Source organism: Ascaphus truei, chromosome 3 (assembly GCF_040206685.1).
Source record: "Ascaphus truei isolate aAscTru1 chromosome 3, aAscTru1.hap1, whole genome shotgun sequence".
NCBI lineage: Eukaryota > Metazoa > Chordata > Amphibia > Anura > Ascaphidae > Ascaphus > Ascaphus truei.
The window spans coordinates 58,685,131-58,709,973 of NC_134485.1; the positions used below are offsets into that span (position 1 = coordinate 58,685,131).

The following is a 24,843-nucleotide window of genomic DNA, read 5'->3' on the forward strand; positions in this document are numbered from 1 at the left end:
TCATGTTATTGTTTTGTCCGCCAACCCTATTGTACTGCGCTATGGAATATGTTGGCGTGCAATAATAATTTAAAAAAGAATACATTCTAATAAAAACATTATTAAGATGACACAAATAAACATCATACTTACTTTCCTTCAGGTATGAAGAAAGAGTGTGGGTGAGGTCATTTGGTTTTAGAAAACAGGTCTCTGAAACAAGAATTTAGATGTATTGAACCAAATATCTCAAGTTTCTAAAATAGTACAGTATGTTTAAACTCTGAAAAGCCAAATGATAAAAATAGAAAACAAAAGATGTGGATCTAATCATCAAACCGTTCTAATAATGTAAGATGCTATTAATAATATTAACACACAGCTTGTCCTATTAATCCATGTACTGTATATACCGTTACGTACAAATACAGCATGTATTACAATCAGAATGTTGACATAATGAAAAATATTTCAAGTGTTTTGCTAGCACAAACAGTACAAGTTCTAACAATAATATTTCATTTAGATACTTGGTATATATTTAAAAAGTAAATTTCCACACATTAGAGGACTCTCTTTGATTTACTGTAAATGGCAGGATTTCCATCTGAAAATAAAAAAAGGCTTTAATATAAAGAAGGAGAAGTGGCTCAGTGAGTAAAGGCACGGACAGGAAACAATGACTGAGTTTAAATCAGGGGAGCCTGGTTCAAATCCCTGTGAAAGCTCCTTGTGACCTTGGGTAAGTCACCTTACCTCACTGTGCCTCATGCAGCAAAAACCAGATTGTTAGTTCTATGGGGCAGGGTCTTGTGTCTTAAAAAATTCTATGTGCAGTGCTGTGCACACAGTCAGCGCTCTACAGGGAGTTTTATTTTTATTATTACAGTGTTATGTTGCAGGCACAGGATAGAGAGTCTCTCATCCAATGTCTCCTGCCGGATCATCAGCCAGGTCACATTTAGTCCTTGTCCTAAACATTACAGGTTCATTTTCCCCGAAATCTGCCTCATTTGGCTAATTAATAAAGTGTGAACGACCAATCAAAGGACCTAACATAAAGATGAGTTCCATCAACTAACAGCTGAGACCACACAGACCACTCGCTGTTAGAAGTATGTTTCAAAATCCAGGAAGAATATCATTTGAAGAAATTCCTTGTACCCTCAAAAATGATCAAATCAGTACTTTAATTCTTATGTATGCAAGTCAACCTACTGATTTCCTGCTTGTAATGTAGAACAGAAGTCATTGTATAAGCAATGTATTTAAAAATCAAACCAAATATGCTTTTAATTAAGAGATGTTACAGATAGAACTGATCACCGAGATCTTATTTGTAGCTTCTCAGAAAGTGAAGTTTAGAAAACGCAGCTTGTAGGAAAGACATCAATAAAAACCAGACTCCAGTGAGGCAGGAAATGTGACCTGCTATTTTATGTCCATCTTTAGCAAGCCTCTAAGCCCCTACTGCACAGCTAACAGAATGCCATATACATGGCCATTGATGGATGCAGAAGGCAAACAAGCCCTAGGCCCTGCTAGCCTTCCAATAATAAGACATGGCCAAGCAAACTAGGTCATATTTTTTAGTCCAAGGGGCTCTTCCTGGGAGAAAACAAACTTTTACGGAGGAATGAGGCTAAAAATAAATATTCACGTTTCCTTTTTTTATTTATTTAGCCTAAAAACGGTAAATGTGACTACCTTTACTAATATTACACAACATGAAGAGATTATTCCCGTTAATAATTGGCAAAATAAGGAAAAATGTCAATTAAGAAACAATGGAAGTGTGTGTGTGTTTTTTACTGACGGTACAAACACCGTACAAGCAAAACAAAACTTCAAAACCCACAGCTTGTGAAGCCTATGGCCATTATCTGGGTGGTTATGTGGTATGCTTTCCAATATTCTCATTTTTACTGCGTGTGATTTGAGTTGCCAGAAGTTGGGGGAAACCGCCTTTACATTTGAAGCATGCCGGACAGGGAATGAGAGCTTATGACAATATTACTTTACACTGATCTTTAATATGGGGTTTTTGAAAATGCCTACGGGGGGGAGGGGGGAATGCAGATGCTATTGTTATTTTGGGGTGATGACAGATTGCCATACCTGACAGTTTTAGGTCCTCCAATTCTATAACTGAACGTTTGCTGCCAAAGTGCTGCACAATAAGCGTTTGAAGGTCCTCGGGCACTCCAGGTTTTGGTGCAGATGTAGCAAGGACATCAGAAATTGTCTTCTAAAAGGAGAGAAAGATCTTCAAGTGTTATTTACTCCATGACTGAGCCGTGGTAAATTCAGCTGCAAACTTACAGATGTAGCGCGATACAAGTTCCCCCTGCACGCCACTTGTAGCGGGTGGACTGCGGCCCAAGTGCGGCCGTGATCGCGTCAAATCACAACCCAACGCAGGGGGAATTTCCAGTATGGATTAACGCAGCGGGGGTCCCTTGCTTCTGAATGGGACTCCCGCTGCGCTAACCCTACCAGGGCGCCACCAGTCTGGAAGAGCTGCGCAGAGAGAAGCGGTCCCTCTCTCCCGTCTCCCTGCGCAGCTCTTCCAGCCGATCTCGCGGTTTTTTATTATTATTTTGAGTACATAGGACTGGAGCAGGGGTAGGTTGACCATATTTGTCCCGGCAAAAACCGGGACAAATTTCGCACGTGCGCAGACGCGAGTGCCGACTGCGCATGTGCAATGACCGCTTGCTGGCTGCGAATGTGCGATCAGCGTTTGCCGGCCGCTTGTGGGCATGTGCGGCCGGCAAGTGACGATTGCGAATGCGCGGCCAGCGCACAGAAAGACCGGGACAGTGGGCAGAACAGTCGTGACGCGGGTCAAATGGCCAAAAACCCGGACGTCTGGTCACGCTAAGCAGGGGGTCTCTGGAACTGAACGGCATTCATTTCAGGTCCGGGAACCCCCTGCTTGCCGAGGTGCAGGCCTCAGTATGGGGCGCCGGTATCTCCTGCAAGTTTAAATGTCTCGCGTCACGGCCCACGACGACTGAGCCAATGATCGAGTGACCTGTGCTAAAGCAGGGATATCCTGAAAACCTGACCTGTTGGCAGCCCTTGAGGACTGGACTTGGCCACCTCTGCATTAACACTAATAGGCGGAACACAAAAATGACGCAATTTGAGCCAATTTAGCTTGAAAATCCCCTTTGTAAATGGACATGGCAATGTGTAGACGTAATACTGTGCGCAATGGATATGATGATTAAGCAGCGTGCCCTGTAATTGGGTGTGTATGGAGGGGTGTAAGTGTTTCACAAAGAGATCTTTGCAAGCAGCCTCGGGGTTGTGTGCTGGAGAAAGTGTGTCTCACAAATGTGTGTAGTGACCACAGGGCTCTACAAAGTCTGGTCCGGAAGGGAGAGCAGCCGGGTGCTTGGGGTCAGCAGTGTTCTCGGGCAAAATATAATTATGCAATGAGCATGTGATTCTAGGATTGTAGGTGCCCCTATGGCTCTGCAAATTGCAATTCTTCTTCTAACAGAATGAAAATGAGATCTTCTGGGGAAGACTAAGAAATAAAGTATTTAGAGTTGTGAAAACTAGGCCGCATTTCGGTCCAAACTCCTGCTTTGATTCTCCTCAGTAACCATTCTTATGTATACATCATTTGTTAAACGTGGACAATCCATCTTTGGTTTTTAATTCTTGGTACCTTCTTTCTTCTTTTGGTTTTTGGTGTGTCGTCGTCTTTTTTCTCTGGTTCACGTAAAACACATTCTTTGCCCTGTAAAAACGTGTCCGGGGAAATAAAAAGAAAAGAGAGAACATATTCAGACATATGTACAATTAGAATTGTATGCTACTTCCAAAGCCACTGCCTCATCAGTTAAAGCAATACTGAGTTGTATCTCAGTCTGAGTAACGTTAAAGCTTAGATGAGTTTTACGAAGAAGATACTTACTTTTAAAAAGAAAAGGACTACCAGGTCAGGTTTAACCACACCTGGCTTTCTGCTAGAAATTATAGTCACAGACATGACCATAACAGTGTATTAGGGCAAATTTATATATATATATATATATATATATATATATATATATATATATATATATATATTATATATATATATTATATAATCAAAAAATAAATAGATGATACCGTTCTGTGGCTAACAAAACGTTTTTATTTGTGCGAGCTTTCGAGATACACTGATCTCTTCTTCCGGCGATGTTACAATGAATGAAGCAAAAGGTATACTTAAAAACAGTGTCTCTTGGAATGTTATCTGTGCTGTTCCTTCCCCCGGTGTGGATGTGTTTTATGGCTAGAGGTGTCAAAAGGTTACTGAAAGCAAGTGAAGAAAGAGTGTGTATGTGTATCAGTGTGAATAAAAATGAATGGAGAGCCCACAGTATATACAGTGCTTTACACTTGCTTTCAGTAACCTTTTGACACCTCTAGCCATAAACACATCCACACCGGGGGAAGGAACAGCACAGATAACATTCCAAGAGACACTGTTCTTAAGTATACCTTTTGCTTCATTCATTGTAACATCGCCGGAAGAAGAGATCAGTGTATCTCGAAAGCTCGCACAAATAAAAGCATTTCGTTAGTAACAGAACGGTATCATCTATTTATTTTTTGATTATTGAAGCTCGGCTAACACGGTACTGATACCTCTACATGTATATATTATATATATATATATACTATATATATATTTATATATCTATCTATATATTTCTCAAAGAGTAGTATGCGTGTCTGGTTGTCCTGTCCCTAGCGGCAATCACATTGGACCTTTGGCCTGTCACTCCGCCTCAGGCCAATGAGATGGCTCCCTTGGCCCCCCCGCCCCCGCACACCTCTCATTGGCCTGAGGCGGAGTGACGGGCCAAAGGTCACACACACACACTCACTCACACACACGCACTCACAGAGACACACACACACTCACAAAGACACACACACACACTCACAGAGACCCACACAGACACACACACACCCCCAGCCGCTACAGTCAGCGGGGGAGCGGAGCGAGCGCTCGGGACACAGCGGGGAAGCGGCCACAACACGCGGCCTCCCGCCTCACATCCACGTGGGAGCGGCCGGACGGGTGAGTGTGGGAGCGGCCAGACGGGTGAGTGAGGGAGCGTCCGGACGGGTGAGTGAGCGGCCGGACGGGTGAGTGAGGGAGCGGCCAGACGGGTGAGTGAGGGAGCGGCCAGACGGGTGAGGGAGCGGCCCACAACAGGCGGAACGTTTCGGGGGGGGGGACAGACGACCGGCAGACACTGGGGGAAGGGGGAGCAAGCGGCCACATGATACATTGTCACTTACCTCCCCCCCTCACCTCCCGCACCCCCCCACTTCCCTTCCTCCCCCCTTCCCTTCCTCCCCCCTTCCCTTCCTCCCCCCCCCACTTCCCTTCCAACCCCCCCTTCACTTCCTCCCCCCACTTCCCTTCCTCCCCCCCACTTCCCGTCACCACCCCCCTTCACTTCCCGTCACCCCCCCTCCCTTCACCTCCCGTCCCCCTCTCCCTCCCTTCACCTCCTGTCACCCCCCCTCCCTTCACCCCCCCTCCCTTCACCCCCCCTCCCTTCACTCCCCCCCCCTTTCACCTCCCGTCACCCCCCCCTTCACCTCCCGTCACCCCCCCTTCACCCCCTTCACCTCCCGTCACCCCCCCTTCACCTCCCGTCACCCCCCCTTCACCTCCCGTCACCGCCCCTTCACCTCCTGTCACACCCCCCCTTCACCTCCCGTCACCGCCCCTTCACCTCCTGTCACACCCCCCCTTCACCTCCTGTCACCCCCCTTCACCTCCCCTCACCTCCCCTCACCCCCCCTCACCTCCCCCTCAACACCCCTCACCCCCCCTTCACCACCCCTCCACCCCCCTTTCACCTCCCCTCCACCCCCCTTTACCTCCCCCCCTTCACCTCTCCTCAAAACCCCTTCACCTCCCCTCCACCCCCCCTTCAACTCCCCTCACCCCCCCTTCACCTCCCCTTCACTCCCCTCACCTCCCCCCCACCACAAAGCTTCCCACCTCCCCCCTTCCCACCTACCCCCTCCACCCCCCTTCGCCTCCCCTCTGCCCCCCCTTCGCCTCCCCTCCGCCTCCCCCCACCACCCACCCTCACAACCCATCCGCCTCCCCTCACCACCCCCCCTCACCTCCCCTCCGCCTTCCCTCACCCCAACTTCACCTCCCCTCCTTCAACGCCTTTCGGCCGCCCTCCCGCCTCTGCCTTTCGCCCACCCGCCCTTCTGCCTTTCACCCGCCCACCCCCCTGCGCCACACAGCCGCCGCACGCACTCAGACACTCGACATACACCCGCCGCCTCTCACCCACCCCACACACTCGACACACACCTGCCGCCTCCTGCCCCTACGCAACAACATCACTGACCAGCTGTCACCCGCACTCGCCACACACTCGCCGCCTCACACCCTAGCAGGACCCCCACCCACAGCCAGCACTCACTACCCACGCGCCACCCGTACTGAACACCCACCCGCCGCCTCACACACGCTCACACCCTAGCAGGACACACGCCTCACATTTTTACATCACTTATGTCACCAAAATATACATTGTACTGTGGTGTGTTTACAATAAACCATTTTTATACAACATCGTATTACATTTTCTTCCATCTTTCTTTTCAACATTATTATCCAACCTTTCCAACAAATACTCAACCTATTGTTCCACGATTTATAAATAATACTACCTATTACGGATTTACATCCCGGGCAACGCCGGGTATATCAGCTAAAATATATATATATATATATATATTTTTTTTTTTGCCCTAATACACTGTTATGGTCATGTCTGTGACTATAATTTGTAGCAGAAAGCCAGGTATGGTTAGACCTGACCTGGTAGTCCTTTTCTTTTTAAAAGTAAGTATCTTCTATATATATACTGTATATATATATATACCTTAACCAAGGCTATATTGACTAAAAGGGGCTAAGCCTTAAGGCAGGCGTCTCAAACTCAGTCCTCAAGGGCCACCAACAGGCCAGGTTTTATGGATATCCCTGCTTGAGCACAGGTGGCTCAAGTGGCTCAGTTGTCTCTGCTTAATATACTATGGCATACTTAAAAATAAGATTGACATCTCCCATTGTCTTCCTTGGTAAGAGATTTTGGACATAAATAATATGGTAAGTGGATTTTACAACGATGCAATATTAGGAAACTGGCGCCTGGCTCAGGCACGCACTTACAGTCTAAACCGCTATTACATACATAAAGCATAGCCCGTTTATAACCGTTTCCTGTAATATGTTTATTGTAGGAAAATATCAGTGCTACCTAGAGGGTTCCAGATGCAAAACTAATGCAATTTCATCAACATTTACATTCCAATGACAAGGGTCAAATTATGCACCTTCAAATGACTGATTATGTTGTAAAATGAGGTAGTGGAATGGAATGGCGATGGAAATAGATTCCTGGTTTCAGGCTACGATTACAATCAAGAATTTTCATATTAAAAATGTATACCCAAAGATTCCATTCTCATTTGACTCCCTTCCAAGAACTGGAATACTGAATCTATCCAGAGAAAAGAGCTTGAATTAATTAACTTGGTGGTTTAAAGAATGTAAATGGACGTTTTAAGGTAGATTTGTCAGCACTAAAGCACAAAAAACACATTAGTAACATCGTAATGTACATTACTGTACTTGAAATGTATGTCTGGCAAAAAAAAAAAAAAATGAAACAAGCAGAGTTTATACGTGTGTACTGTGTTCTTGGAAAATGTTTCACAAGGAACCACAAAACCATATGTATGTGTTTTATAAGAAGGGTGTACTTCCTCCGTGCTTACGGAGCCCCACATGCCAGCACTCGTGCATTCTGCAGGTTACATAACCATACCGTTTAGAGAAATATGCTTTTTAGTTTGGCTTTCTAGTAGCATGTGTTTCTTAATGTTTATTCAGGAGAAAGCCTTTCCCTTGAATGATATGATTGGAAGTAATTCGTTTATATATTCAATAAGTGGCTTATCCCCTGTTTTTCATTATATGGAATCGTGATCACAGAAACATACATAAAAAAAATATCTCATGCCATGACGGACATTATCTAAAATGTATATTTTGCAGCATTGTGTTCCAAAATAAACACAATACAGTCGGTACAGTCATCTAGAGTTTAATAAGTCGGTCACAATCATCATTTCCTTTGGCATACCTTCTGGAGGTAATCTTCTACATAAACAGCAATGCGCACAAGCACTGTCATTTTTTCATAGCAACACAAACTTTGAAACAAAAAGGACCTATTCACCATTTACCACAAGGGCTAACGCCAGAGTTTCCACTGTAGCAGCCCAAGTACCTCATTTTAGGGACACAACTATAACGTTATGAAATAATTTTAACAAAGTGTACATTAGGGTCAATGTTAATTTGTGTTTATTTCTGTTGTGGCCCAAGAGTAAATTAATCCCCAAATTCCCATTTCCTCTTCTGGGGTTTAACACTTATTTTATGTATGGCGAAGCAGGCGTTCAAGCTGTTTTCAGCCGAAAACCTCCATTGAAATCTATTTGCCGAAAATGGCAGTCTCCATATACAGTATATAGAATGACCCCCTTTGAGCCTTATTCTATACACGCTGAATCGTTGGTTTCGGCTGAAAACCCCCATTGACTTCAATAGGATTTCTGACCAAAAAACAGCCAGCCTATACTTTGGTGCACCTAGAATTACCCCCATAACCCATTTTAGTTATCCACAGCACTATTTACTAAATGATTAATGAGAATACAAAACGTTCCATATATTCAACATGTTTTACATTAAATGTATTGATTCTGAGTGATTTACCATTTATAGGGCGTATTCACAAAGCTGAAGTAACTGTAGCACAAATAGCAAAACATACTTAAACAGCCTAACTACACGGAGTACAGCACCCGCAGCTTTGTGAAGAAGCATGTATTCGTTCTCGGGTCAGCTCTGAGTCACAGAAATCACTACATTTGCACACAACCTTTAATGATAGCGCTGCCCTCCGCTTATAAGCTTATCAAATGTCATGAGAGCAAACTACATTACCTGTTTCTTCTTCTTTATCTTAGGAGCCACTTTATCGGAGTCACCTTTTTCCTTTTCTTGGTATTCGTCTCTTTAACCCTTTCCTCACTTTTCCCATCATCCAGAGGTCCTAGGAGAAATTAAAAAAAAAAGGGGGTTAAAGCTCGTTTAGGACAATTCCTTACACCAAAAGTTCATACACAGCTTAAAAAAAAGATGCTCTTCTTATAATAATAATAATAATCTATATTCTATAATCTATAAAGACTATCTTCAGGATAGTCCTTTCTACATGCAGCCCTGCAGGTATCTCGGTGACAGATAAAATAAACTAAGCCAGGGCCCTTCAACTGGAGTCCCGTGAAGGGTCTTGATGTGGCCCTTAGACTCTCTGCTCCTTTAAATTCCATACTAGTTGCTTAGGTAGCCAAGTGCATTTTTTTTTACACTGAAACTTGCACGTTGAGGTAATATAAATATATATAGTACAGATATTGTGTTTGCAAAATGTTGACATTTAAAGTTTTTAAATCCATCTAAAATTGCATTGAGCTTGTACTTCTAGACCAGGGGGTAGCTAAGTCCAGCCCACAAGGGCTACCAACAAGCCAGGTATTGGCGACATCCTGCTTCAGCACAGGTAGCGCAATCTGTGGCTCAGTTGTTGACTGAGCCACCTGTGCTGAAGCAGGGATATACTTAAAACCTGACCCTTGAGGCTGGAGTTGGTCACCCCTGTTGGAGAACTAATAAAGGAGCCATGGCATAAGCTACGTAACCCAGACACATATTTACAAATAAATGCGTTTGTCACTGGCTGTGCCGTGTGCACACGCCAAAATAACGTCCTTCTATTGATTATCAGAATCTACTGTACATTGTAGGAATAAAGACGTAAGTTAGCGTTCGACTATAATGATGTTTTAGATTCCGATTGGTTGGCCCACAAATCATGATACACCGCAGAACAAGTTCTGCACGGAAATGGTAAACCACACAGAGCATACGTTACTTGTTTAGGGCAGTGTTTCCCAACTCCAGTCCTCAGGGAACCCAAACAGGTCAGGTCATAAGGATATCCCTGCTCCAGCACAGGTGGGTCAATCAGCGACTCAGTCATTTTGACTGAGCCACCTGTGCTGGAGCAGGGATATCCTTAAGAGCTGACCTGTTTGGGTTCCCTTAGGACTGGAGTTGGGAAACACTGGTTTAGGGGAATCACCATAAATATTTACATGCTTTTATACCAGTGGGGTAGCTAGACATGGGCGGCCCCCCAGGCCCCATTAATATTAATACTGCTGTAAAAATTTTTCTCCCTCCCCATCCTCTCTCTAATCATCAGCTCCCCCCTCATCAGCTCTCCCCCCACTCATCATCATCATCAGCCCCCTCACAAGCTCTCCCCCTCATTATTATCAGCCCCCCTCACCAGCTCTCCCCCTCATCATTATCAGCCCCCTTCACCAGCTCTCCCCCTCCTCATCATCTCCCCCTCACAAGCTCTCCGCCCTCCTCATCATCGGCTCTCCCTCACCAGCTCTCCCCCCTTCATCCTCATCAGCTCCCCCCCTCATCTCATCAGCTCCCTCCATCATCTCATCAGCTCCCGCTCACCAGCTCTCCCCCTCCTCCTCCTCATCAGCTCCCCCTCACCAGCTCTCCCCTTGTCATCCTCATCAGCTCCCCCATCATCATCATCCTCATCAGCTCCCCCCCATCATCCTCATCAGCTCCCCCCCATATCATTATCAGCTCCACCTCACCAGCTCTCCCCCTCCTCATCATCGACTCCCCCCCTCATCCTCATCATCAGCTCCCCCCTCCACATCAGTTCCACCTCACCAGCTCTCTCCCCCCTCATCCTCATCCTCATCAACTCCCCCCACCCGGTCTCTCCCCTCACCAGCTCTCCCCACCAGGTCTTTCTCTCTCTCTCTCCCCCCCCCCCTCAGTACTCTTTCTCTTCCCATCAGCTCTCTCTCTACGTCTACCAATGGCGGGAAATGATCAGAGGAGCAGCCAGCAGAGGAGCTGTGGCAGCAGACACCGGAAGTTAGAAAGCCCTCCGGGTCAGACTGCTAGAGGGCGCTCCTCCCCTGCGTTGCTGTATCATACCAAGTATTAGAGATAAGCGAATGTCTCTAAAAGTGCCTTGTGAAATGTTTCGCAAATCTTCACAAAAGGTCTCGGTGCTTAAAAAAAAAGAAAGAAAGTTCCCCAATTTTGCCATTTTTAACTGCAATTTTGGCGATTTTGTGAAAATGACTATATAAAGGGCCAATGCCTATTGTAAGGCGCGTGTCCCCCGATCCCTTACAGAGAGATGAAAATGTGGATAGGAGGGGAGTGGGGAAGTTGGAGAGAACAGAAACGTTCACAAAGGACGTTAATATCAGAAGTTTATATATCTCAGCCTTCTAAAAATCCTAATCTACATGGGCTTCATACTTTAACAAATAAACTCATATGTACAGATGGAGTCCGACTCCCTTTCCTGAGCTGCATCAAAAATATCAGTGTGTTTTGGGGAAGTTGCTGCTCACGACTGCTGCATTGCTGGCTATTTTCTGCAGTTTGTCGCTGTCCTGCTTCCCCAGTAAACCGCTTGCCTGGGGACCATTACTCAAGTTACATCTGGATAATGATGTTAGAACAGGTGCCATCATTGCTGGAGTTTAAGTATTGCAGAACAGTGGCATGTATTTCTCTTGATAACAAACTTAAAAAAAAAAAACAGGCACTTAAACTAATTCATCTTAATCTAACACTCCAGCACCATTAACATGTTATAATTGCTTTATCATTCGTAATGTTGCAAAAGGAAAATATAGAAAACCTTTGGTGATGACACTTCATGTGGCACCAAATATGTACATGTTAAGTTTTGTTTTACCAAGAACCACTTCTTGTCTCTTCTATCTAGCAATAGATATTTTTTTTTTACATACGATTGAAGCAGGGGGTCCCCGTAGCTGAACCCCTTCATTTCAGCTCCGGTGACTCCCTGCTTCCGAAGATACTAACCTCCGTAGGTGGTGCCTGTAGCCGCCCGCTCGGCTAGCAGGGATCACATAATGGCCGCTTTTTGAAGCTCCCGCGTCCTGCGGGCTAATAGGACGCCGTGGCTTCATTCAGTTTGGCTCCTATTAGCCCACGTGACGCAGGAGCTTTAAAAACCAAAAGGACACCGGCATCCCATTCGGAGGTAAGTATCTCCAGATCAGGGGGTCCCTGGAGCTGAAATCAACAGGGTTAAGCTCCGGAGACCCCCTGCTTCAAATATATATATATATATGCAAATATAGCTGTATGCTCATCTGCATGTCTTAGGCAGGTCTGCAATCCCACCTTTCCCCATTATCACCCAGCATACAGCACTTCCACTGCAGCAAGGGATTCCGGGAAATGACATGCAAACGAGCACACAGTGCCACTTTTTGCCTCAATAACCATTTTTACATGGTTCCCTATAGGCTTAAGCTTGCTGCATGGTCACAGCTTTGAGCACAGCTAGGGTTAAGGTGCATACCCAGAAAACCACCCACAGACAGCTGTTTCGATTTAGATTTAGCCTATCCCATAGCCTCTCTTGCATTCCCAGTAAAATCAACCCCACACTGATGAGACCCATCAAGGTCGAAACAGCTGTCTGTGGGGTGGTTTTCTGGGTATGCACCTTAACACTGGCTGTGCTCAAAGCTGTGACCATGCAGCAAGCTTAAGCCTATAGGGAACCATGTTAAAAATGGTTATTGAGGCAAAAAGTGGCACTGTGTGCTCGTTTGCATGTCATTTCCCGGAATCCCTTGCTGCAGTGGAAGTGCTGTATGCTGGGTGATGATGGGGAAAGGTGGGATTGCAGACCTGCCTAAGACATGCAGATGAGCATACAGCTATATTTGCATATTTGCTTTCCTGTGGAGGGTTTTTGTCACTTTTTTTACTCACCATAACTTAACTCAGTATTATGGTTTATATATATATATACAGTGTTCGACAAATCACCCAAAAATCTACTCGCCCAACCAAAAAATCTACTCGCCACCTAGTTCCGCCCCCAACTCCGCCCCTAGTCCCGCCCCCAACTCCGCCCATAGTCCCGCCCCCAACCCCGCTTTAAAATAAAATATATAAATAAAATACATTTAATAAATTCCTAGTCAGAACAACACAGGGAGAGGGGAGGGTGACACAGGGAGAGGGGAGGGTGACACAGGGAGAGGGGAGGGTGACACAGGGAGAGGGGGAGGGTGACACAGGGAGAGGGGAGGGTGACAGGGAGAGGGGGAGGGTGACACAGGGAGAGGGGGAGGGTGACAGGGAGAGGGTGGGTGACACAGGGAGAGGGTGGGTGACACAGGGAGAGGGTGGGTGACACAGGGGGAAGGTGACACAGGGAGAGGGGGAGGGTGACACAGGGAGAGGGTGACACAGGGAGAGGGGGAGGGTGACACAGGGAGAGGGGGAGGGTGACACAGGGAGAGGGGGAGGGTGACACAGGGAGAGGGGGAGGGTGACACAGGGAGAGGGGGAGGGTGACACAGGGAGAGGGAGGGTGACACAGGGAGAGGGAGGGTGACACAGGGAGAGGGTGTGTGACACAGGGAGAGGGAGGGTGACACAGGGAGAGGGAGGGTGACACAGGGAGAGGGAGGGTGACACAGGGAGAGGGTGACAGAGGGAGATGGTGGGTGACACAGGGAGAGGGAGGGTGACACGGAGAGGGAGGGCGACACAGGGAGAGGGTGGGTGACACAGGGAGAGGGTGACACAGGGAGAGGGAGAGAGGGTGACACAGGGAGAGAGGGTGACAGGGAGAGGGTGGGTGACACAGGGAGAGGGAGGGTGACACAGGGAGAGGGAGGGTGATACAGGGAGAGGGAGAGAGGGTAACACAGGGAGAGGGTGACACGGGGAGAGGGTGGGTGACACAGGGAGAGGGTGACAGAGGGAGATGATGGGTGACACAGGGAGAGGGTGACACAGGGAGAGGGGGAGGGTGACAGGGAGAGGGTGGGTGACACAGGGAGAGGGTGGGTGACACAGGGGGAAGGTGACACAGGGAGAGGGGGAGGGTGACACAGGGAGAGGGTGACACAGGGAGAGGGGGAGGGTGACACAGGGAGAGGGGGAGGGTGACACAGGGAGAGGGGGAGGGTGACACAGGGAGAGGGGGAGGGTGACACAGGGAGAGGGGGAGGGTGACACAGGGAGAGGGAGGGTGACACAGGGAGAGGGAGGGTGACACAGGGAGAGGGTGTGTGACACAGGGAGAGGGAGGGTGACACAGGGAGAGGGAGGGTGACACAGGGAGAGGGAGGGTGACACAGGGAGAGGGTGACAGAGGGAGATGGTGGGTGACACAGGGAGAGGGAGGGTGACACGGAGAGGGAGGGCGACACAGGGAGAGGGTGGGTGACACAGGGAGAGGGTGACACAGGGAGAGGGAGAGAGGGTGACACAGGGAGAGAGGGTGACAGGGAGAGGGTGGGTGACACAGGGAGAGGGAGGGTGACACAGGGAGAGGGAGGGTGATACAGGGAGAGGGAGAGAGGGTAACACAGGGAGAGGGTGACACGGGGAGAGGGTGGGTGACACAGGGAGAGGGTGACAGAGGGAGATGATGGGTGACACAGGGAGAGGGTGACAGAGGGAGATGGTGGGTGACACAGGGAGAGGGAGGGTGATACAGGGAGAGGGTGACACAGGGAGAGGGAGAGAGGGTGACACAGGGAGAGGGAGGGTGACACAGGGAGAGGGAGAGAGGGTGACACAGGGAGAGGGAGAGAGGGTGACACAGGGAGAGGGAGGGTGACACAGGGAGAGGGAGAGAGGGTGACACAGGGAGAGGGAGGGTGACACAGGGAGAGGGAGTGTGACACAGGGAGAGGGAGGGTGACACAGGGAGAGGGAGGGTGACACAGGGAGAGGGAGGGTGACACAGGTAGAGGGAGGGTACCACAGGGAGAGGGTGGGTGACAGAGGGAGATGGTGGGTGACAGAGGGAGATGGTGGGTGACAGAGGGAGATGGTGGGTGACAGAGGGAGGTGGTGGGTGACAGAGGGAGATGGTGGGTGACACAGAGAGAGGGAGGGTGATACAGGGAGAGGGTGACACAGGGAGAGGGAGAGAGGGTGACACAGGGAGAGGGTGGGTGACACAGGGAGAGGGTGACAGAGGGAGATGGTGGGTGACACAGGGAGAGAGTGATGGTGGGTGACACAGGGAGAGGGAGGGTGATACAGGGAGAGGGTGATACAGGGAGAGGGTGATACAGGGAGAGGGTGACACAGGGAGAGAGAGGGTGACACAGGGAGAGGGAGGGTGACACAGGGAGAGGGAGGGTGACACAGGGAGAGGGAGGGTGACACAGGGAGAGGGAGGGTGACACAGGGAGAGGGAGGGTGACACAGGGAGAGGGAGGGTGACACAGGGAGAGGGAGGGTGTCACAGGGAGAGGGAGGGTGACACAGGGAGAGGGTGACACAGGGAGAGGGAGAGAGGGTGACACAGGGAGAGGGTGGGTGACACAGGGAGAGGGTGACAGAGGGAGATGGTGGGTGACACAGGGAGAGGGTGACAGAGGGTGATGGTGGGTGACACAGGGAGAGGGAGGGTGATACAGGGAGAGGGTGATACAGGGAGAGGGTGACACAGGGAGAGAGAGGGTGACACAGGGAGAGGGAGGGTGACACAGGGAGAGGGAGTGTGACACAGGGAGAGGGAGGGTGACACAGGGAGAGGGAGGGTGACACAGGGAGAGGGAGGGTGACACAGGGAGAGGGAGGGTGACACAGGGAGAGGGAGGGTGATACAGGGAGAGGGTGGGTGACAGAGGGAGATGGTGGGTGACAGAGGGAGATGGTGGGTGACAGAGGGAGATGGTGGGTGACAGAGGGAGGTGGTGGGTGACAGAGGGAGATGGTGGGTGACACAGAGAGAGGGAGGGTGATACAGGGAGAGGGTGACACAGGGAGAGGGAGAGAGGGTGACACAGGGAGAGGGTGGGTGACACAGGGAGAGGGTGACAGAGGGAGATGGTGGGTGACACAGGGAGAGAGTGATGGTGGGTGACACAGGGAGAGGGAGGGTGATACAGGGAGAGGGTGATACAGGGAGAGGGTGATACAGGGAGAGGGTGACACAGGGAGAGAGAGGGTGACACAGGGAGAGGGAGGGTGACACAGGGAGAGGGAGGGTGACACAGGGAGAGGGAGGGTGACACAGGGAGAGGGAGGGTGACACAGGGAGAGGGAGGGTGACACAGGGAGAGGGAGGGTGTCACAGGGAGAGGGAGGGTGACACAGGGAGAGGGTGACACAGGGAGAGGGAGAGAGGGTGACACAGGGAGAGGGTGGGTGACACAGGGAGAGGGTGACAGAGGGAGATGGTGGGTGACACAGGGAGAGGGTGACAGAGGGTGATGGTGGGTGACACAGGGAGAGGGAGGGTGATACAGGGAGAGGGTGATACAGGGAGAGGGTGACACAGGGAGAGAGAGGGTGACACAGGGAGAGGGAGGGTGACACAGGGAGAGGGAGGGTGACACAGGGAGAGGGAGGGTGACACAGGGAGAGGGAGGGTGACACAGGGAGAGGGAGGGTGACACAGGGAGAGGGAGGGTGATAGGGAGAGGGAGAGAGGGTGACACACACACTCACTCAGACAAACTCACAATCACACAATCACAGTCTGTCACTCACACACACAAACACTCACCCGTAAGGCAGGGGGTCGCACATGGCAGCGGGGGCCTCCGCACGGCAAGAGGGCCTCTGCAAGGGGCCGCGCCCCGTCCAGAGTGGGACGCCGACGCCGCAGTATTCACTGATAGATGTAGAAGGGCCGGTAGGGTATTTCCCCTGCTTAGAGCAGGGAGAGGCTCGGGTAAGGGATTTCCCCTGCTTAGAGCAGGGAGAGGCACCGTTAGGGGATTTCCCCTGCTTAGAGCAGGGAGAGGCTCCGTTAGGGGATTTCCCCTGCTTAGAGCAGGGAGAGGCTCCGGTAGGGGATTTCCCCTGCTTAGAGCAGGGAGAGGCTCCGGTAGGGGATTTCCCCTGCTTAGAGCAGGGAGAGGCTCCGGTAGGGGATTTCCCCTGCTTAGAGCAGGGAGAGGCTCCGGTAGGGGATTTCCCCTGCTTAGAGCAGGGAGAGGCTCCGGTAGGGGATTTCCCCTGCTTAGAGCAGGGAGAGGCTCCGGTTAGGGGATTTCCCCTGCTTAGAGCAGGGAGAGGCTCCGGTAGGGGATTTCCCCTGCTTAGAGCAGGGAGAGGCTCCGGTTAGGGGATTTCCCCTGCTTAGAGCAGGGAGAGGCTCCGGTTAGGGGATTTCCCCTGCTTAGAGCAGGGAGAGGCTCCGGTAGGGGATTTCCCCTGCTTAGAGCAGGGAGAGGCTCCGGTAGGGGATTTCCCCTGCTTAGAGCAGGGAGAGGCTCCGGTTAGGGGATTTCCCCTGCTAACAGCTGTGCTGGCCATCAGGGGTTTCCTTAACAGCTGACAGATCGGCAGACTGTCCGTAGAGGGACGTCGCGTGGGGTGAGGGGGGGGTCACGGAGGCCGGGAGAGATTGGTGTGAGGGTGGGGGGGTGGCGGATGGCCCGATGCGAGGGGGGGGCGGATGGCCCGGTGCGAGGGGGGGGGCGGGTGGCCCGGTGCGAGGGGGGGGCGGGTGGCCCGGTGCGAGGGGGGGCAGATGGCCCGGTGCGAGGGGGGGGCGGATGGCCCGGTGCGAGGGGGGGGCGGATGGCCCGGTGCGAGGGGGGGGCGGGTGGCCCGGTGCGAGGGGGGGGCGGGTGGCCCGGTGCGAGGGGGGGCAGATGGCCCGGTGCGAGGGGGGGGCGGATGGCCCGGTGCGAGGGGGGGGCGGATGGCCCGGTGCGAGGGGGGGGCGGGTGGCCCGGTGCGAGGGGGGGGCGGGTGGCCCGGTGCGAGGGGGGGGGCGGGGGGCCCGGTGCGAGGGGGGGGCGGGTGGCCCGGTGCGAGGGGGGGGCGGGTGGCCCGGTGCGAGGGGGGGGCGGGTGGCCCGGTGCGAGGGGGGGGCGGATGGCCCGGTGCGAGGGGGGGGCGGATGGCCCGGTGCGAGGGGGGGCGGGTGGCCCGAGGGGGGGCGGGTGGCCCGATGCGAGGGCGGATGGCCCGGTGCGAGGGGGGGCGGGTGGCCCGATGCGAGGGGGGGGCGGATGGCCGATGGGAGGGGTGACAGATGGCCCTGCAGGGGCCTGAGGCAGACAGGCATGGAAGCGGCTGGCTGCCGGAAGGGGGAGGAGTAGAAGCGCTGAGGAGGGGAAGTTGCTGAGAGGCGGGGGAGGAGCGAAGGCAGTGATCAGAGAGCCGGAGGCGGGGTAATCTCCCCCAGCAACATGAACCCGCCTCCGGCTTTTTTTTTTTTCTCCAGCGCGAGCGCGGGAAAAGCAGCAGCGCGGGAAATTTAAAAAACACACGTGTGCTGCTTGGGCCAATATTTACTCGCCCGGGGGTTAAATCTACCCGCCCCGGGCGAGTAAATGTATATAATTGTCGAACACTGTATATATATATATATATATATATATATATATATATTTTTTTTTTATATATATATATATATATATATTTGAAGCAGGGGGTCTCCGGAGCTTAACCCTGTTAAACGCCACGATGTTAAATCCACGCCCGGGGCGAGCAAATGTATAGGTTTGTCGAACAATATATATATATATATATACAGTGTTCGACAAACCTATACATTTGCTCGCCCCGGGCGAGTGGATTTAACATCGTGGCGAGCTCCTATTGGCCCAAGCAGTACACGTTTGGTACTAGGTGGCGAGTAGATTTTTTGGTGATTTGTCGACCACTGTATATATATAATATATATATATATATATATATAGCATAGTTACCAGTCCAAGAACCAGTAAAGGAGACAGCATACAGCAGGGAGTAATCCAAAAGCAATTGTATTGAAAACAATTGCACGGCCCTGAGGGACCGAAACGTTGGCTTTCGTGTAACTGTTTGTTTTCAATACAATTGCTTTTGGATTACTCCTTGCTGTATGCTGTCTCCTTTACTGGTTCTTGGACTGGTAACTATGCTGTGTGTTCTTCTATGGTACTAGCATCTGCCTTATGCTCTACATCAGTGTGCTGACTGTCTCCGTGATACTTTTTTTTAACGCTGGCTTAGATTAAAACTATTTCAAAACTCAATTGGACATTAAAATGTAAGTAATGAACATGTGCAATAAATGGAGTATCTAGGAGTATATTCAATCACCATTACGTACTCTCTGATCAATCCCAAAATGTAGTTCACCTTCAGTGGTACAGGAATAGAATACGGAGAATGCATCTGCCAGTGATCTATGAGTGGAAACGTCTAACCTTGCACATGTACATAACACTGTGTCACATGAGGTTAATTTTGTGATGCTATGAATTAGTTTCACATTGCAGCCTAAACGCTATACAAACTACTAGATACAGTAGTACCACCTTCTACTTGGTCACTTTCAAGCTGTAGAATTCAGTTAAAACAAATATTCACCCGGCGCTCCCGTGACAGTGTACAGTAAACCAAGTAGAGGACGCACTAATTGCCGTGGGGAGGTAGGTGAAATATCAATCACAAAAGACAATAAATGCAATAAAAAGATAATACAACCAGTGCAGTGCTGCTCAACCTTCAGTGGACCTTTCTTCGTGGTCCTCAGTAGAAGTTTTAGGGTTAGATGTCAGGGAGCGCAGATAACAGGTAGGTACATAAAATACAATTAAAAAAAACACAAAGTGGTGCAATGCTATCTGTTTTCTTCAGCATATAGAAAAATGCCATACAGATATGCACTCACATATGGCAACATGTGAGAAGAAAAGAGAAAGAAAGTCACTCAGCACTGCATGACTAGAGAGTGAATATGATCCATCACCTAGCCTGGGAATGACTGGAAACTAGAGAAAGTCCAACTAATATCTACAATAGTGGTTTTTTTTTTAACCAGGTAGCCTTCAGGTTCCCCGGCATCCCTGAAGGGTTCCCCGGCATCCCTGAAGGGTTCCCTTCAATTTTCAGGTCATTTGAAAATTGTACCAAATACAGAAGAATTTACAATACAACTGATCTCAGATGCGCTATTAGAGAGGGTTGAGGTTCCTTACAATGCATCTGATCTCAGACGCACTATTGTAGAGGGTTGGGGTTCTGCAGAATTTCACAATATAAACGATAGGTTTCCTTAACCCAAAAAAGATTGGAAACCACTGATCTACAACATGGAAATGTTGTTGATTTTGGATAATGGAATGAAATACAATGTTTTAACATGCAATATCTTCTCTCTTGCTTTCTACAAAGTTTGTATGGAAACACACAATGATCATGAAATATTTTAAGTTACCGGTATAATTTATTAAGGAAGAAAAAACATTAATTTAGCTCTGGCTAAGTATGTGCATAGGCAATATTTCATGCCACCTAAAATAATGAAATTCCAGGTTAGGAATATATATATATATATATAAAAAAAAATGTTTTTCATTTACTAATTATTTTTATTATTGTGTTTTCTGTATAGCTAGCGAACCATGGCACTTATAGTCAAGCTACTGAGTAGATGGCACTAACTTTACACTAATATTATGTATGTTCCGTGTCAGTATCTAATACTATTGCTTACCAAGTTTGTTAATAAAGGACCAAAAACTACTGACCACAACACGTCACCTCATCCCAGACTGGCTACCAATGGGAGATCTTCGGAGAACGGGTAGGACATTTGTGATCACTGCGTTTGGAAGGGCTCCGTTTTTTAACTTAGAAATACTCTGGTGAGCACCCAAATGTAATGTTTAAGATGTCAAAGGTTACTGTACTAAATCACACTTTACAACTTAGGTATAAGCTGCTGAGTAAGTGTCACCACTGCTTTAAATGATGTGCAAATATATACCGAGTGTCTCTTTCTGAGAAGGGTCTAAAAATGATCCCTGCAGGAGCTAAAACTGTCATTTAACCTCTTTGGTTCTGAAGGAGCATACCACCCATTGCAGAGCTACACTGCTGGCATGTTCAACACCGCACTAAAAGGGTTTAATGTGCTGCGTGGAAAATAGAAGTGTCACAGGCTGATATATCTGCGACTGCCCCAATGCAAGGACTTCTCTTTTTATGGACAGCAGCTAGAGTTCATCAAAAATAGTAAAGCACAGCTTGGAAAGGAGAGACGAGCGGTACCTGAAGGATGTGGATCTTGTTGGATAAAGTAGTTGGTGTGTAGGAACACTGCACATCCTGTATACACCAATCGGATGTCAGATAGCACATTTACAGAGAAGATTAAAAAAAAAAGGGGAATATCAGAGCAAAATATGAAAAAGTCAGAGTTTAAAGTGGTTCCTTTCTCCGGAAACATCGCATTAACAATATACAGCCCAACTCCGTTATAGCACGGTCCTCGGGGGCCACCTGATCCGACCGCGCTATTACCGGGGTCGCGCTAATTAAAAAAAAAAAAAAGCCCGTTGCGCGCCCGATCGGGAGGAGGGAGGGAAGAGTTGGCCGGCAGCCCTACACGTCCTCCAGCAGCCACCGTAACTTCCCCTAGCAGGCGTACTTCCCCCAGTAGTCCACACCGATCTCCCCCCCCCCACCAGCCACGCTCCGATCAACCCCCCCTGCCATCCCCGCTCCAAGCAACCCCCCCAGCCAGCCCCGCTCCAAGCAACCCACCCAGCCAGCCCCGCTCCAAGCAACCCAGCCAGCTCTGCTCCGACCCGCCAGCTCCGCTCTGCCCCCCGCCAGACCCGCTCCGAGCAACCCCCCCAGCCAGCTCCGCTCTGACACCCCCCCCTCTCCCGATGCCAGCTCTGCTCCGACACTACCCCCCCACCCGATGCCAGCTCCGCTCCGATCTCAGCAGCTGACACCAAAGGTAGGGAGGGGTAGTGTGAGTGGGGTGTGTGTGGTGTGTGCAGTGTCCTGTGTGTGCAGTGTGCTGTGAGTGTGTGCAGTGAGTGTGTGCAGTGTGCTGTGAGTGTGTGCAGTGTGCTGTGAGTGTGTGCACTGTGCTGTGAGTGTGTGCAGTGTGTGCTGGTGTTGTGATAGTGTGCAGTGTGCAAAAAAAAATAATGCAAAAAAAATAATGCAAAAAAAATGTAAAAATGTTTTTTTTTTTTAAATTCGGGGTCCATGCTCAAACCGCGTTATAAGCAGATCCGCGTTATAGTGGATCGCGCTATAACGGGTTGAGCTGTAGTTTGAAATAAAGAAGTATTTTGGGTGATAACCTGTTTATTGCACTTATTATAAATATATTAATCTATATATTGCAAAAAGGGAAATAGGAAAGATACATTGTTTGAACTGAAAGATGTAACTCCCATTATTAGCTGTGAAAATGTAACTACAATGTGGATTTACCATAGCAGTTCATAGTTCTGTTGGCTATATTGTACCTACTGAAGAATAGGATTTGTTGCAGGTTGTAATGGGGTAATGTAAGTTCTTAATAGATGGCATTTGATTGTACAGACCTTTTGAAATCCAATAGGTCTCTTATTCATGTGTCAATAACAAACACAACCACTTTTGGTAGTGTCAGACTGCTCTGTATCAGAACCGTGTGAACCCGGGTACACCCACAGCCCTGCTCCTCCCTACCCCACCCCCTCAATAGGCCAAGACTGCCAAAGGGGGAATGACGAAGGAAGGTAGAGGCGGGACCTGGAAGTTAGCGGGTTGGCTGGCCCCTCTTTCTCTGCTGGGCTCTCCCTTCCTCACCTTCTGGACAGACTCTAGCCTGAGAGGTGAGGACACCCCGTTCCCCTCTCACTTGGACAACTGCAGAGGCAGGATCCTACACTTAGGTTCCTTGGTGGGCCCTAGATGTCCCAGTTTGACACTGGTAGCTGTAATCAATGTTACAACAAAAGTCACAGGCCATTTTTAAATATAAGCTCTCGTTTTATACCACTTTTTACATTTTATATATTATAGTTTGTTTAATATCATTATAATGCAAATGTACGTTCCAAGAAAGGATCGTAGAATACACAATAAAAGTGATTTACAATGAGCGTGAGTAAAAATAATAATAACATTTAACCACTGGCATGTTACAGCAAAGGCATCTCCGTGTCAGTCAGGGTCTTTACAAGCAACCCAGGAATGCCTTGTAAATAATAATCTGTTACAAAGCCTGTAAACTTCTTTATTATTATTACACCAAATTCTCTGTTTAAGTTATATGTCACATTGTGGTTTTATGCTAAATATTCCCTGTTTTGAACACAGAAATATGAAAGGGTAATTATATTGATATTGAATTGAGGCCCTTATATAGCATATTAAATTGTAATTTAGAACGAAGAAATGGTTCATCATTACAGATTGCATGCTTTAAGAAATAAAAGCCGTGTGTAATCAAAGTGGTTTAACTTGTAGATCATTTCTCTCAGGTATATAAATACTTTCGAGCTGGAACTAGCATAGTGAACCAATAAAGCAACCATGAGATCAACGAGCTTTCGAAACAAGTCAGGGATAAAGTGGTAGAGAAGCATAGAGTAGGAGAAAGGTACAAGAAAATGTCAAAGGCACTGATTAACCCTCTCAGCACAGTGAAGTCCATCAATAAGAAGTGGAAGATGTATCATATCACCCAGACATCAGCCAAATCAGGTTGGAATGGGACATTTCGCCGCTATGTCCGTTCCTGCACCCGACCGCCTGCTGTCTGCTGTGCACCTGACCCAACAACCCAAGCCAGGTCTGCCGCTTCAACAGCTGCATATCCCAACGTCTGCATGTTTAAATGTCCTGTATGGGACCGCTACAGGCTGCTCCAACGCGTCCTCTTTAAATGTCCCACAGTCCTGCTTGGGATATTTAAACATGCAATTGTTGGAGCGGGCAGTTGGATGCGGCAGACCTGGCTTGTTGGGTCGGGCTTGCAACGGGCGGCGGATGGCAGTCGGGCGTGGGAGCAAACATTGTGGCAAGATGTCCCTGCAGCGAACGCCGGTGGCATTTGGCTGCAGTCAGATGTCCTAGCCTGGATCAGGTCGCCTCCCAAACTGAGCAGCCGGGCAAGCAGGAAAGTGGTTCAGGATGTCACTCTGAAGCCAACAATGATCTTTAGAGATTTGCAAAGTTCTGTGTCTGAGATGAGAGCCGATGTTCACACATCAACAATAAGCCGGTCCCTACACAAAGCTGGCCTGAATGAACAGGTGGCAAGAAAGAAGACATTGCTCAAAAAGGCTCATCTTAAATCACGCATGGAGGTTGCCAAAAAGCATACAGATGATACTGCAGACATGTGGGAAATGGTTTTGGGGTCAGGCGAGACCAACACTGCACATCACCCAGTCTACACCATCCTTACTGTAAAGCATGCCAGTGGCAACATCATGTTATGGGGATGCTTCTCTTCAGCAGGGACTGGGAAAAATGTCAGGGTAGTGGGGAGAATGGATGGTGCAAAGTACAGGTTAATCCTTGAGGAAAACCTGTGTGAGGCAGCCAAGAGTCTGAAACTGGGAGGAAATTCATGTTTCAGCAGGACAATGACCCGAAGCAGAAAGCCAAAGTCACACTGGAGTGGTTGAACAAGAAGAAAATTAATGTTCTTGAGTGGCCCAGTCCAAGTCCTGACTTGAATCCAATCGAACATTTATGGCGAAACCTGAAGATTGCAGTCCATCGACGACCCCCAACAAACTTATCACAACTGGATCAATTTTCCTTAAATCATTTAACCTCCTCCTTAAATAAGTGTTCAGTGTAACTACTACAGCTTTGTAGCTTAGAATCAAAAAAAGGTTGTTTGAAAAACC

General features: G+C 48.9%; 1 protein-coding gene across 1 annotated transcript in view; it reads right to left on the minus strand.

Annotated features, from left to right (window-relative positions):
• The window catches only part of CMSS1 (cms1 ribosomal small subunit homolog), a 340,967-nt gene that overhangs the window by 8,689 nt on the left and 307,435 nt on the right, over positions 1-24,843 (minus strand). The window contains 5 exon segments of the mRNA XM_075594077.1: positions 133-192; positions 2,098-2,227; positions 3,662-3,733; positions 9,047-9,087; positions 9,090-9,155. Of these exon segments, the coding sequence (XP_075450192.1) occupies positions 133-192; positions 2,098-2,227; positions 3,662-3,733; positions 9,047-9,087; positions 9,090-9,155 (369 nt within the window).